The sequence below is a fragment of the Triticum urartu genome, chromosome 3, assembly GCF_003073215.2.
Source record: "Triticum urartu cultivar G1812 chromosome 3, Tu2.1, whole genome shotgun sequence".
NCBI lineage: Eukaryota > Viridiplantae > Streptophyta > Magnoliopsida > Poales > Poaceae > Triticum > Triticum urartu.
The window spans coordinates 629740851-629757230 of record NC_053024.1 but is presented as its reverse complement, the minus strand read 5'-3'; the positions used below and the strand labels follow the sequence as shown (position 1 = coordinate 629757230).

The 16380-nt window shown below is 43.9% G+C and overlaps 1 protein-coding gene across 1 annotated transcript; it reads right to left on the bottom strand.

The window, feature by feature from the left end:
- Positions 1-13019: 13019 nt before the first annotated feature.
- On the bottom strand, positions 13020-15361 carry LOC125545476 (fructose-bisphosphate aldolase 1, cytoplasmic-like). Its single transcript, XM_048709424.1, has 2 exons — positions 15175-15361; positions 13020-14348 (listed from the first exon to the last, which is right to left on the bottom strand). Exons 1-2 carry the CDS (start codon positions 15200-15202, stop codon positions 13300-13302), a joined length of 1077 nt encoding a protein of 358 aa, XP_048565381.1. The 5' UTR covers positions 15203-15361; the 3' UTR covers positions 13020-13299.
- Positions 15362-16380: the final 1019 nt, after the last annotated feature.

Sequence of the window (16380 nt, the reverse complement as noted above, 5' to 3'; positions counted from 1 at the left end):
CACTAGTAGCATCCCCCTTGTCGGAGTTAGCATCCGTCACCTTGTTAGCGGGATCACCCACTTTCAATGGTGCGGTGGATAGTTTAAGCCCTTCAATGAATTTATTAAACATGCTTTAAACCTCGGTCGTCATGGAGGTTTTCAATGTTTCCAAGGCCACATTGAATTCCTCACGAGAGAGCGAGGTTCCCCCATCGCCCGTAGACGAGACTGGATTCGCACCGGAGTACTCCTCCACACCATCTACGACGTCAACCATACTCTTCAGACGACAAAGTCCTTAAAAAGAGACGAGGCTCTGATACCAATTGAAAGGATCGATAAAGTTGACTAGAGGGGGCGTGAATAGGCAACTAACAATTTTTAGCTTTTCTTTACCAAATTAAACTTTGCATCAAAGTAGGTTGTCTAGATGTGCAACTAGATGAGCAACCTATATGATGCAACAACAACAAGCACACAAGCAAGCAAGGGAAATAACAGAAATAAGCTTGCACAAGTAAAGGTACGAGATAACCAAGAGTGGAGCCGGTGAAGACGATGATGTGTTACCGAAGTTCCTTCCTTTTCAGGGGAAGTACGTCTCCGTTGGAGCGGTGTGGAGGCACAATGCTCCCCAAGAAGCCACTAGGGCCATCGTATTCTCCTCACCCCCTCACACAATGCGAGATGACTTGATTCCACTATTGGTGCCCTTGGAGGCGGCGACCAGACCTTTACAAACAAGGTTGGGGCAATCTCCACAACTTAATCGGAGGCTCCCAACAACACCATGAAGCTTCACCACAATGTAATATGGCTCCGTGGTGACCTTAACCATCTAGGGTGCTCAAACACCTAAGAGTAACAAGATCCGCTTGGGATTAGTGGGGGAATCAAATTTCTCTTGGTGGAAGTGTAGATCGGGGCCTTCTCAACCAATCCCGAGCAAATCAACAAGTTTGATTGGCTAGGGAGAGAGATCGGGTGAAAATGGAGCTTGGAGCAATAATGGAGCTTTGGGGGAAGAGGTAAGTCAACTTTGGAGAAGAAGACCCCCTTTTATAGAGGGGGGAACAATCCAACCGTTACCCCCCAAAACAGCCCCGCAGAGGGCTGTACTACCGCAGGGGGCAGCGGTACTACTGCTGGGACCTGCGGTACTACCGCTCCCCCTCACGGTACTGCCGTGCAGTCTGGGAGGGCTGGCGTATGAGCAGGAGTCAGACCTAGTGTGGTACTATCGCGGTGGTAGGGCGGCACTACCGCTCTCGAGAGGTACTACCGCTTCTACTGCCGCTGCTTAGTGCCGCACAATCCGACACGAGAGGCGACCCCCTCGAGTCGACGCGGTAGGAGCTCGGTACTACAGCGGTACTACGGCTGAGGACCCACAAGCGGTACTATCGCTGGGCACCGCGGTACTACCGCTGGGACCAAAACATACTCATAAAACAGGGAATGAAACCTCCATCAAAGCGGGAAGGCTCAGAGGGTGTGAAAAGGAAGTATATGTGTTGATTCCACCCTAGCCTTACCAAAGCGGACCCCCTCTTGATAGTACGGTGACTCCTACGAAACAAGTCCACCAAAACATAAACTAAAGAGCTACACCATCTTGATTAAAACTCCGAGGGGAAAGAATCGTCTCGTGCCAAAGGATGAATCTCTCAAATGCTCAAAGCACACGATTAGTCCGCAAAAGCATTGTCATCAATCACCGAAACACCTTAGGGATAAAATATGCCCTTACAAGAGAAATCATCCATGAAAACTTCACAAATCTTTTCACAAAAGTCATAGAATATAGCCATCATGCATCTTTGAAAAGTAGCAGGTGCATTACATAAACCAAAAGGCATATATCTATAAGCATAGGTACCGAAAGGGCAGGTAGAAGTAGTCTTTTCTTGAACATCAACTGACGCAGGTATTTGAGAGAAACCAGAGTAACCATCTAGAAAGCAAAAATGTGTATGTTTCGATAATCTTTCTAGCATTTGATCAATGAAAGGCAAAGGGTAATGATCTTTTTAGTAGCTTTATTTAATTTGCGTAAATCAATCACCATCCTATAACATGTAATAATTCTTTGCAGAATCAATTCATCTTTATCATTAGGAATGACAGTAATACCTCCCTTCTTAGGGACACAATGGACATGACTTACCCACAGACTATCAGCAACGGGATAAATTATACCTGCTTCAAGGAGCTTTAATATTTCCTTTCTTACCACTTCTTTCATCTTAGGATTTAGCCGTTGTTGGTGATCAATAACTGGTTTGGCGTCTTTCTCCAAATTTATTTTGTGTTGACATAGAGTGGGACTAATGCCCTTAAGATCATCAAGAGTATATCCAATAGCAGCATGGTGCTTCTTCAGAGTTTTCAATAATTTCTCTTCTTCATTCTCTGAAAGGTTAGCACTAATAATAACAGGATATATCTTCTTTTCATCAAGATAAGCATATTTAAGAGTATCAGGCAATGGTTTAAGCTCAAACACGGGATCACCCTTGGGTGGAGGAGAATCCCCTAGGATTTCGACGGGCAAGTTGTGTTTCAGAATAGGTCCCTGTTTAAATAATACTTCATCTATTTCCCTTCTTTCATTCATATATGTATAATTTTCATGGTCTAGCAAATATTGTTCTAAAGGATCACTAGGAGGCACGGCAATAGAAGCAAGACCAATAATTTCATCTTTACTAGGCAATTCCTCATCACGGGGTTGTCTACTAAATTTAGCAAAATTAAAATCATGAGACATATCACCCAAAACAATAGTAGCACCATCCTTTTCGCAGTCTATCCTAGCATTAACAGTGTTCAAGAAGGTCTACCAAATATAATGGGACAAAAGCTATCTTGTGGGGAACCAAGAACAAGAAAATCAGCAGGATATTTAACCTTCCCACACAAGACTTCAACATCTCTAACAATCCCAACCGGTGAAATAGTATCTCTATTGGCAAGTTTAATGGTAACATCGATATCTTCTATCTCGGCAGGTGCAATATCATGCATAATTTCTTCGTATAAGGAATGAGATATTGCACTTGCACTAGCACCCATATCACATAAGCCATGATAACAATGATCTCCTATTTTAACAGAAATAACAGGCATGCCTACAATAGGTCTATGTTTATTTTTAGCATCAGGTCTAGCAATTCTAGCAGCTTCATTGCAGAAGTAAATAACACGCCCATCAATATTATCGTCTAAGAGATCTTTAACCATAGCAATTCTAGGTTCAACTTTAACTTGCTCAGGGGGTTTGTGTGTCCTAATATTACTTTTGTTGACTACAGTTGAATCTTTAGCATGATCCTTTATTCTAACAGGAAAAGGTGGTTTCTCAATATAAGCAGTAGGAACAACAAGATCATTATAAGTGATAGTCTTTTCTTCAACTTTAATAGGTGCAACTACTTTTACTTCAGTGGGAGGATTATATTTAAACCATTTCTCCTTTTGGGAGATCAACATGAGTAGCAAAGGATTCATAGAAAGAAGCTACTATCTCAGAGTCAAGTCCATATTTAGTGCTAAATTCACGGAAAACATCGGTATCCATAAAAGATTTAACACAATCAAACTTAGGTATTATACCTGACTCCTTACCTTCGTCGAGGTCCCAATCTTCAGAGTTGCGTTTAATTCTTTCCAATAAATCCCATTTGAATTCAATAGTCTTCATCATAAAAGATCCAGTAAAATAAGTATCGAGCATGGAGCGATTATTGAGAGAAAGCCGAGCATAAATTTTTTGAATAATCATTTCTCTTGAGAGCTCATGATTGGGGCATGAATATAACATTGACTTAAGCCTCCCCCAAGCTTGAGCGATGCTTTCTCCTTCGCGAGGCCAAAAATTATATATATAATTACGTCATGATGAACAAGATGCATAGGATAAAACTTCTGATGAAATTCCAATTTCAATCGTTTGTAGTTCCATGATCCCATATCATCACATAGCCTATACCATGTCAATGCCTCTCCCTTCAAAGATAAAGGGAAGACCTTCTTCTTGATAACATCATCAGGCATACCTGCAAGCTTAAATAATCCACAAACTTCATCCACATAGATTAAGTGTAAATCGGGATGCAATGTTCCATCTCCTGCAAAAGGATTAGCTAGCAGTTTCTCTATCATACCCGAAGAAATTTCAAAGTAAACATTTTCAGTAGGTTCAGTAGGTTGAGGAGCCAACTCTTTGCTCTACTGGTCGGGGTGAAGATACCCCGAACAAGCCCCTTAAAGGATTATGTTCCATAGTAACAAGTGACAGTACATTTCAGCAAACTATATACATTTTCCTTACCAAATTCCACCTACCAAAGGTGTTTCACTCCCCGGCAACGGCGCCAGAAAAGAGTCTTGATGACCCACAAGTGTAGGGGACCTATCATAGCCTTTTCGATAAGTAAGAGTGTCGAACCCAACGAGGAGCAGAAGGAAATGATAAGCAGTTTTCAGTAAGGTATTCTCTGCAAGCACTGAAATTATCGGTAACAGACAGTTTTGTGATAAGGTAATTTGTAACGAGTAACAAGTAATGCAAGTAAATAAGGTGCAGCAAGATGGCCCAATCCTTTTTGTAGCAAAGGAAAAGCCTGAACAAATTCTTATATAAAGGAAAGCGCTCCCGAGGACACATGGGAATTATCGTCAAGCTAGTTTTCATCACGTTCATATGATTCGCGTTCGGTACTTTGATAATTTGATATGTGGGTGGACCGGTGCTTAGGTACTGCCCTTACTTGGACAAGCATCCCACTTATGATTAACCCCTATTGCAAGCATCCGCAACTACAACAGAAGTATTAAGGTAAACCTAACCATAGCATGAAACATATGGATCCAAATCAGCCTCTTACGAAGCAACGCATAAACTACGGTTTAAGCTTCTGTCACTCTAGCAACCCATCATCTACTTATTACTTCCCAATGCCTCCCTCTAGGCCCAAACAATGGTGAAGTGTCATGTAGTCGACGTTCACATGACACCACTAGAGGGATGACAACATACATCTCATCAAAATATAGAACGAATACCAAATTAACATGACTACTAATAGCAAGACTTCTCCCATGTCCTCAGGAACAAACGTAACTACTCATAAAGCATATTCATGTTCATAATCAGAGGGGTATTAATATGCATAATGGATCTGAACATATGATCTTCCACCAAGTAAACCAACTAGCATCAACTACAAGGAGTAATCAACACTACTAGCAACCCACAGGTACCAATCTGAGGTTTGATACAAAGATTGGATACAAGAGATGAACTAGGGTTTGAGATGAGATGGTGTTGGTGAAGATGTTGATGGAGATTGACCCCCTTCCGATGAGAGGATCGTTGGTGATGACGATGGTGATGAATTCCCCTTCCCGGAGGGAAGTTTCCCCGGCAGAACAGCTCCGCCGGAGCCCTAGATTGATTCCGCCAAGATTCCGTCTCGTGGCGGCGGAGTTTCGTCCCGTGAGCTTGCTTATGATTTTTTTTCCTCGACGAAAGACTCCACATAGCCAAAGATGGGCATCAGAGGGCCACCGGGGGGCCCATGAGGTAGGGGCGCGCCCAGGGGGTAGGGCGCGCCCCCCACCCTCGTGGATGGTGGGTGGCCCCCCTCTGGTACTTTCTTTGCTCAGTATTTTTTTATATTTTGAAAATAACTCCTGTGGAGTTTCACGGCTTTTGAAGATGTGCAGAATAGGTCTCTAATATTTGCACCTTTTTTAGCCCAGAATTCTAGCTGTCGGCATTCCCCCTCTTCATGTAAACCGTGTAAAATAAGAGAGAATAGGCATAAGTATTGTGACATAATGTGTAATAACATCCCATAATGCGATAATTATCGGTATAAAAACATGATGCAAAATGAACGTATCACCTGACGCCGCTGATTTCGATTACACCTCGTCGAGACTCTGAACAAATCGTCGCCAGCTTGCACGCATTACGCCCCGCTGCTTCCATCGATTTCTTTGACCGCCGCTTTCGTCCGCTGATACACGATCGTCTCCTACGACGAACTAAATCAGCGAATCAACTCGGCACAACGCAACAGCCAACATTGCTCATGATACCACTTATTAGAATAAATTCGAGACACTCCGTTGATCATCCAAGGACCAAGCAATCACACGAGGCACGACACCGAGATTTGTTAACGAGGTTCACCGATATGGTTACATCTCCGGGGCCTGACTATGGGCGCTCCTCCCTGTGATACCACTACAATACCGCACCCGGTCGCCCTGGACGTCGGCACATGCCGCCGGCTTCCCCTGCATTCCTGAGCTATTATGTTGGCATATGTTACATCGTGTGTCTACCCTCGATATATATAAGAGGCCTGGAATACAAGTGTCTTACTAGGACACGACTCCATATCTTGTAAACACAATACTACTCAGAGTCCAACTGTAACCTACTTGTACACAATATTCGACACAACTCTAACACTCCCTTTGAACTTTAATGACCGGTTTGGACTAGTTTTAGAAGCTTTCGTGCATTTTTCTCCTTTTATTTTCCTATCTGTATTTCTGTGTTGGTTTTCATTGGTTTTTCTTATGGGTTTTGTTTTCCTTCACCAGTTTCTTTGACTTTTCCTTTTTTTCCAACAGATGCCTACTTTTTAAATACACATTGTACATTTTTCATATACACTTGGAACATTTTTTCTATATGGTGAACAATTTATAAACACATGATGTACGTTTTTTTAAAATGTATGTGATGAAACACTTTTTGAAAACTTGTTATAACATATCCAAATACATGTTAAACTATTTTATTGGCATTATTTTGTTTTATAAAACTACGTGAACATTTTTTTACATTATATAAGCATTTCTTAAAAAATTAACAAACATATTTTTTGTAACCCATAAATCTTTTTCAATATTCTGAACATTGTTTATACTACGTGCACTATTTTTTACATTGTATTAAACATATTTGGTCATGAACATATTTTGTAAACGCATGAAATTTTTGTGAAATGCACATCCATTTTTTGAACATTTTGTTTTGAAATTTCACGTACATTTTCTTATATGATACAACACACTTTTTTTGAATTGTGTGAGAATTTATTTTGCTTGTATAAACATTTTTAAATGTCACAAAAACTTTCTAAAATGTGTGAATATTTTATAAATTTCAGAAAAAATGTTTTTGAATGCTATCAATTTTTTTAGTAAAGTAAACTTATACTGCATTCCACGATTTCTCTAATGCGCAGTGAACATTTAAAAAATATATAATATTTTTTCAGAAATGTAAATAAAACAAATAACACAAAAAGGAAATGTTTGAATCTTCTTTGACACTGGAATCCCAAATACAGTAGATGATTCCCAATTTTGTTCAGATACGGGTTTTTAGGCAAATTTTGTTCTGCTACGTGGCCGAGTACATAAAAATCCGACAGAATTAGCCATACCTCTAGTGAAGGCCCTTACGGGAGCTCCTATTCGGCGCTTCAGGCACCGGGGAGCTGCACTAGAGCCCACGCGCCCATGCAAGTGTGCCGGCCCATTTAGATTTCTCTTCTTTTTTTCTTCCCGGGTTTGCTCGATCGCATTTGGGGAAAAGAAAAAAAATGAAAGAATACACAAAAAACGAAAAAATCGTGAATCCAAAAATGCACAGATTTTGAAAAAAAAAATCATGACCTTGAAAAAGAGTTCATCCATTTAAAAAAAGTTCATCAAAGTTTAAAATAAGGACATCGAATTTGAAAAAAAGTTCATCGAACTAAAAAATTCATCAAATTTAAAGAACAAAAAGTCATCAACAGTTAAAAAAAATGAGAAAGTATATCAAACTAGAAAAAATTTAATTGAATTTTAAAAAAGTTCATCACATTTGAAAAAACTTCATCCAAATTGAAAAATAGTTCGTCTATTTTTTAAAAGGTTCATCATTTTTAGAAAAAAAGTTCACAATTTTTATATAAAACCGCACTTTTAAGGAAACAAGAAAAAAATGGAAAGAAAAAGGAAAAGAACAAACCGAACTTTCGAACGAAATAAAAGAAAATAACGAAGCAAGTTTGCAGAAGAGCATGATAAGCCCAGGTGGCTGCTGCGCTTAATTTGGACGGATGAGGTCACAAGTTCGATCCCATCGCAACACCTTTCTTTTCAAAAAGTTGACAGAGAAAAAGGAGAATGTGCCGGCCCAGAGGGGAGCAGTAGTGTGTGCTCGTTTACGTGTCGTGCTCCCTCGATTTTTGTTTTTAGTTGTGTTTTTTCGGGTTTTTCGAATTCTTGATTTTCCATCGGTCTTTCTTAGTTTTTGGACAAAAAAATTGGCTAGCTTTCGCACTGATTCGTCGGATTCGAGGTCCATACTTGATCCACCGTGACTTGTTTTCTGTCCAAGCTAGAGTTGACGCTGGTGCATGGAAAAGTATGGCATGCTTCTCCTCGGTATGATCTAACATCATGGGTGAGGAAGGAGCGGCGGGTCCTGATTCATCGAGTTCGACATGTTGACGAGGGGTCAAAACTTCAATTCGCCCCAACTGGCCGGTCGAGACGGAACAGGGTTGTTCTGGCGCAGAACGACGCCGATGTCAATCTGATCTTCGGCTGCAAATGCCATCGCACCATTGCGACTACTCAGAGGGACCTGCATGGGGCCACCAATGATGAATATGGTGCGCTCTCAGCCACCGCTACGTGTCGTGCTCTAGGTGCTCCCTCGGTTTTTGTTTTTAGTTGTGTTTTTTCGGGGTTTTTGAATTCTTGATTTTCCATCGGTCTTTCTTAGTTTTTGGACAAAAAAATTGGCTAGCTTTCGCACTGATTCGTCGGATTCGAGGTCCATGCTTGATCCACCGTGACTTGTTTTCCGCCCAAGCTAGAGTTGACGCTGGTGCTTGGAAAAGTATGGCATGCTTCTCCTCGGTATGATCTAACATCATGGGTGAGGAAGGAGCGGCGGGCCCTGATTCATCGAGTTCGACATGTTGACGAGGGGTCAAAACTTCAATTCGCCCCAACTGGCCGGTCGAGACGGAACAGGGGTGTTCTGGCGCAGAACGACGCCGATGTCAATCTGATCTTCGGCCGCAAATGCCATCACACCATTGCGACTACTCAGAGGGACCTGCATGGGGCCACCAATGATGAATATGGTGCGCTCTCAGCCACCGCTACGTGTCGTGCTCTAGGTGCTCCCTCGGTTTTTGTTTTTAGTTGTGTTTTTTCGGGGTTTTCGAGTTCTTGATTTTCCATCGGTCTTTCTTAGTTTTTGGACAAAAAAATTGGCTAGCTTTCGCACTGATTCGTCGGATTCGAGGTCCATGCTTGATCCACCATGACTTGTTTTCCGCCCAAGCTAGAGTTGACGCTGGTGCTTGGAAAAGTATGGCATGCTTCTCCTCGGTATGATCTAACATCATGGGTGAGGAAGGAGCGGCGGGTCCTGATTCATCGAGTTCGACATGTTGACGAGGGGTCAAAACTTCAATTCGCCCCAACTGGCCGGTCGAGACGGAACAGGGGTGTTCTGGCGCAGAACGACGCCGATGTCAATCTGATCTTCGGCCGCAAATGCCATCGCACCATTGCGACTACTCAGAGGGACCTGCATGGGGCCACCAATGATGAATATGGTGCGCTCTCAGCCACCGCTACGTGTCGTGCTCTAGGTGCTCCCTCGGTTTTTGTTTTTAGTTGTGTTTTTTCGGGGTTTTCGAATTCTTGATTTTCCATCGGTCTTTCTTAGTTTTTGGACAAAAAAATTGGCTAGCTTTCGCACTGATTCGTCGGATTCGAGGTCCATGCTTGATCCACCGTGACTTGTTTTCCGCCCAAGCTAGAGTTGACGCTGGTGCTTGGAAAAGTATGGCATGCTTCTCCTCGGTATGATCTAACATCATGGGTGAGGAAGGAGCGGTGGGTCCTGATTCATCGAGTTCGACATGTTGACGAGGGGTCAAAACTTCAATTCGCCCCAACTGGCCGGTCGAGACGGAACAGGGGTGTTCTGGCGCAGAACGACGCCGATGTCAATCTGATCTTCGGCCGCAAATGCCATCGCACCATTGCGACTACTCAGAGGGACCTGCATGGGGCCACCAATGATGAATATGGTGCGCTCTCAGCCACCGCTACGTGTCGTGCTCTAGGTGCTCCCTCGGTTTTTGTTTTTAGTTGTGTTTTTTCGGGGTTTTCGAGTTCTTGATTTTCCATCGGTCTTTCTTAGTTTTTGGACAAAAAAATTGGGCTAGCTTTCGCACTGATTCGTCGGATTCGAGGTCCATGCTTGATCCACCATGACTTGTTTTCCGCCCAAGCTAGAGTTGACGCTGGTGCTTGGAAAAGTATGGCATGCTTCTCCTCGGTATGATCTAACATCATGGGTGAGGAAGGAGCGGTGGGTCCTGATTCATCGAGTTCGACATGTTGCGAGGGGTCAAAACTTCAATTCGCCCCAACTGGCCGGTCGAGACGGAACAGGGGTGTTCTGGCGCAGAACGACGCCGATGTCAATCTGATCTTCGGCCGCAAATGCCATCGCACCATTGCGACTACTCAGAGGGACCTGCATGGGGCCACCAATGATGGATTCAAATCCAGCGGATCTCGTGTAGGGGGTCTCGAGCTAGTAGCCTTGGTATGATGGTAACAGGTGACATGAGGATTCATCCAGGTTCGAGCTCTCTCGAAGAGATAATACCCTACGTCATGCTTGATTGTATCGATTTTGAGGGAGTACAAGTTACACGTTGATCTATCTGCCACGAGATCACGTGCGAATGAGATTGTTCTATGCGGTTCCTCACCCCTCAGTTTATATAGTTACTGGGGATGGCTAAGGTTTACACACAGGTCAGTTACATCTAGGGGTAATAGTGACGAAGACGACCTCTAGTTCTCTTAGTATGCGCCAAGTCTTCAAAAGATACCATTTTGGCGATTCTAGGCCCGACGAATGTGGCCCACTGGTTGATCATTATTGGGGTCGTCGGCTTGTCCCATATGGTCGGGAGCAGAGGTGTCAAGCACCCCCTAGTCCAGGACACCATCAGGTGGCAGGTAAGGTGGTGTACGATGGGGCCGCAACGGCCGCCGCCGCTGCGGTGCAGCCACCAGGTTGGGGTTGAGAGGTGCTCATTTCAAAAACATTGTGTGCCCTAACTGCATCTAATAATTTGTGAGTGTGAAGTTCAGCTTTTTATGCCACTGTTGTTGTCTTTCAATGATAATATCTCAACCAGATAGGATGCAAAGGTGTGTATATTTATTAGCCTATTCATCCTTTTCTCCTATTTGTTCATGGCGTAAAGCATAGTCCTGTGATCTGAGGTCATACAATTACTCCCTCCGTCGTTGAGACACTTATTTTGGGACAGAGGGATTTTTTTTTTGTTCTATTGTTGTTTTTGTGCAAATCATCTATCTTGCTTATTGAGTATTATTTTTTTCTGGAAAGGTCATACCGGTTTCGATTTCTCTCCTGTGAAATTTTTTAGTTGGATCAAGATGGTTTTTGGAAGTGAAATGTTTTAGTTGGATCAAGATGGTTTTTGGAGGTAGGTTTATGTTCCCTTGTTGATGAAAAGGTACATGTATATACTCCCTCCGTCCCAAAATTCTTGTCTTAGATTTATCTAGATACGGATGTACCTAATACTAAAACATGACTTGATACATCCGTATTTAGACAAATCTAAGACAAGAATTTTGAGACGGAGGGAGTACTATATATTGTGGTGAGCTTACTGTTTTGTTTGGGGGTTGATTGGTTCACTCTTTTCCTTTCATGCATGTGATTCCTATGTTATAGGCTCGGGTGCTCTGTTTTTTGGATGATCAGATGAAGGGGTTTCCTCTCGTGGTGTTGTTCGGATAGAGAAATAGATCTTTGTTTGCATTAGGATTGGTGGTGTCCCTCCCAGTTCTATTATAAGTCATTGAGCAAGATGATTCAGAAGAATTTGTGCTATATATATATATATATATATATATATGTAGACACAATCACACAATTTTCCACCGGGAACGGACATTTTCTTAATGAGATCACTGAGTTACCCCCTTATCATGTTTTGCGTTATGTACTGACAAAATATTCTTACATGGGGTCTGGTATCATCTGCTAGCCTTTAATTTAGTGTTATTGAACAACTTTCCATTAGTTTTCTAATTTGTCTTTGGTACAAAGCTGCAGGGTGATGGAATACACTGTCTTGTGCCAAGGGCTTACTTTCCAAATTTCAGCAGCTGGTGTCTGAAGGTCGCGTATGTTTCTTTCAGATTAGCCCCGCCAAAAGTCAGGTTCGGTTCATGTACCATAGATTCGAATTCCATTTACTTGATGGCACTGTCAAACCTATAGATCCTGTGCCTAGCTGTGTCGATACCGCCTTCAAAGATACCGCCTTCAAAAGTACAAAGTTGAGTCATTTATTTGGGACGGAGGGAGTACATGACATCAAAGGAAGGAAGTGGCGGTATTTTTGCCTTCATTATCAACGAGGTCAATGCTAGGAGAAGCTTTGTTTAGTAGCTGCATCGTAATCTTTGAAACTCGTGCATCAAATCATGAAGCCCACAATCTTCCAGATTCTCTTTCGCTCGAAATAAAGTTGCACGTAGTAAAAAAGAAATCGGCATCTAGTATCATCACAGCAATGAAACAAAGCAAGCAACAGCAATCAAAGCACCTCATCAGCGGGTGCCGGGGCTGCAAGGAGGAGAAACAAGAAGCTAGGTCCGGTGCAGGTGGTGGTAACAAGCTACTTGTAGTACTTTTCTTGTCAGGTTGAGAAGGAAACCTGAGGCACCAAAATTTCTGCTATTTTGGAAGGCAATGCTGTGGCCACTTTGTGACAAGACCACAGGGCCAAACAGATCATGGTGAGACATTTCCTAGTACATCTTCAGAAATCCCTAAAAAAACGCAGCACCATCTCGTTTAAAAAACTCAAACGCGTTTCATGAATGAAACTTATCGATAGCCATTTGACAGCTTAGAACAAAGCAAGAAAAGGTGACGGAACACATGTGTACTCGCATGAGGTTTGAACATTCTATGAGCAGGAAAATTACAGGACCATGGAACAAAAACCTGCTCCAATATACGATACGCAGCACCCGATTTCCAGGGTACTTCAACTCCAAAAAGAAACTACTACGGTATTATGAAAACACAAGTTCCATATTATTAAAAACGATGTTCGATATCCGAGGATATATCAGGACTCAGAAAACCAAACAATGATACTGGTAAGCGGGACGCCCAAACGGGCCACAGCTCCGAAGGCAGATAGATCAGTACTTGTAGTCCTTGACGTGGAGGCTCTCAGAGGCGCCCTCGCCGAGGGTGGCGTCGCCCTTGTAGGTGCCAAGGGTGGCCTCGGAGTTGGCCTTGCACCTCACCAGGAACGCCGTCCTGGCCTTCTCCTCGTTCTCCGTCTTGCCGGACCAGGCCTTGAGGGTGCTCTGCTGGAGGGCACGCCCGAAGGAGAAGGACAGGTTCCAGGGCTTCTTGGTCTGGAGCTTGTTCATGGCGTTCAGGTTCAGGGTCGCCTCCTCCTCACTCTGTCCACCGGAGAGGAAGACAATGGCGGGGACGGCAGCAGGGACGGTCCTCTGGAGGGTGCGGACGGTGTACTCAGCAATCACCTCAGGGGCCACCTTCTTGGCGTCGGATCCAGGGGTGACCATGTTGGGCTTCAGGAGGGTGCCCTCGAGGAGGACATGCTGGTCGTTGAGGGCCTTGTAGCAGGCAGCAAGGACGATCTCAGTCACGTAAGCACAGCGGTCAATGTCATGAGGTCCATCAACAAGGATCTCAGGCTCAACAATGGGCACCAGCCCATTCTCCTGGCAGATGATGGCATAGCGAGCCAGACCCTGAGCGTTCTGGTCGATGGAGAGCTGCGATGGCTCGGTGGCGCCGATCTTAAGGACTGCACGCCACTTGGCGAAGCGGGCACCAGCCTCATAGTACTTGGCGCAGCGCTTGCCAAGGTCATCAAAGCCCTGGGTGGTGGTCTCACCGTTGGTTCCAGCAAGCTCGATGGTACCCTTGTCCACCTTGATTCCGGGGAGGACATTGCCCGCCTTGAGGATGTCGACGAAGGGCTTGCCACCCTTGGTGCTCTGGTACAGGGTCTCCTCGAAGAGGATCACACCGCTGAGGTACTGGAGGGCACCAGGGGTGCAGAAGAGGAGCTCACGGAGGGCACGGCGGTTGTCCTCAACGTTCTCAACATTGATGCTGGCGAAGCGCTTGCCGATGGTGCCGGTGGACTCATCAGCAGCGAGGATACCCTTGCCAGGGGTGCCAATGTAGGCAGCGTTCTTGATGAGCTCATCTGCAAGATAAATCAACCAACAGTATTACAATCAATTGACATAACTGTACAGATATTACAAATTGTGATCAATTGCCATAACTGTACATATATTATAAATTGTGATCAAATCTACAGAACTGCAGGTTGAGTGCAACCACTCACAACGTTTGGCAAGCATAACAGCAAATGCAGATCAAATTTACTAACATAATTCTGACAAAAATTGCACGTGCACAACAGGAAGGTGGTAAACATAAGGGCAGGGGATACCAATAATTAAGATCACAGGAGAGAAAAACATACAACTCTATGTAAGCACGGCATGTTCCTTGGCAAAAGATGATCCTATGACATACACAGATCTAGATTCACAGATGCAATCTACAATAGCTAAAGACGAACCCAACAGAAACATGTGTAGATGCGTATACAAACTTAACCACAGAGTAAAAAAGGAAGGAACGCCAGTATCATCATTCGCACAAAATAATCACTAGCATGCACCTAGCAGCAGCAGCAACTTGCACAATTATCAGCATGCAACCCATCATCGGACGACGCAACCGATGACCCCCTAAGCACCCGATCCAACTGCCAGCGCCTATGAACGATCCGAAAAAACGACCAACCGCTAGAACCAAACGGACACAAACACGGCGCGCACGGATCTAACCCGCGTGTGCGGATCTAACAAACCATGGCATGGAATCGCGAGCATCGGCAGATCTAAATCATGCAGAACAGCAAAACGGTTAACAGATCTATCTACACACGAAGCAGGCAGGCATGTCGACAGAACGACGGGCGAGGGGGCCGGGAGGAGGGGGAAGAGGACGGATCATACCCTTGTACTTGCCGCAGTAGGCCGACATGGTCGATGCTCGGGGGAGATTCGAGGGCTGCGAGGGGAGATGGGGGGTGGGCGGGCAGGGGAGGGGGGGAGGGAGTGAGGGAGGGAGGCGGCTTTGGTGGACGGGGATGATTAGAGGGTGGGGGTTATAAAGGGGCCGCGGCTTGGACGAGGGGAAAGAAAGGGAAGGGGGGATCCGATCTGGGTGCGCCTCCGTAGGAACGTTGGGCTGTCCTCTCGCACCGCCCCTGGTTTCCTCTGTTATTTTTATCCAGGCCCTCGGCGGTGGCTTTATTTGGGAGGTGCGCGTTTTCTGAAAATAGAGGGGAACGTGAATTTCTTTATTTAGATTAGAAAAAAATTGGAAGCTTAATTAGGACTGGCCTGTGCACCAGCTGGTAAAACCGTGAATATGTGCTGACATGATACTCCCTAATCGTTTACATAGTTTCTTTGATACATTTTGTGTTTAATATATACTCGTATGTGCATATAGTGTATGAACCAAAAAGATCTTTTCAAATAGAAAAGGTTTGAATCAAAAGTATTCCACATAAAAAATGTACTGGTGGGTGTAAACAAAATAGCCATGCGTCCATTGATTTGATATATCATATACTCGGCTGGTCATTTTGCTATGAATGGTTGACACACTTGTTTATGCATCTCGTATGCGAGCAATCATGGACAAAGTGGAGGTTTAGTTATGACTTGTTACCCTGAAAAAAATGACTGTACTTTTTTTATGACTTTCAGCTAACATTTTAACAAAATGATCTTTTTTTTACAATGGGAATTCTATCGGGTGCGTGCACGATCGTGATCATGCATGATGTCAGCACAATATTTACTGCATCACACATGTGAGCGTTGCGGTATATTTCGCCGTGTCGTACTTGATTTCTTTTTTTGAATTCACATTTTTTTTTCACTTACGATGCTATGGACGTATGGTTTGTGTAAGTGTTACAGGGAAAAAGGGCCATTGTATATACGGAAGAAGGTGAGTCGTACGCTAATCAAATTAGGCATATGTCTACTACTATTAAAGCAAACCATGGCTTTACCTTTTTCAAGATGAGATGATTGGGGAACAATACGTGGGCCGATTCAAGAAAACAATACCAGTGCGTAGTGATTGTGCTTTGCGTATATGTACATGGACTCTCAACCGTTCAAATTTACTCTGGCCTACTCCAT

Excerpts from the sequence above, each read along its gene's own strand:
- LOC125545476 (XM_048709424.1), bottom strand. The coding sequence starts at position 15,202 with ATGTCGGCCTACTGCGGCAAGTACAAGG. Across the intron at positions 14,349-15,174 it reads CTACTGCGGCAAGTACAAGG|ATGAGCTCATCAAGAACGCT; the intron begins GTATGATCCGTC and ends TTTATCTTGCAG.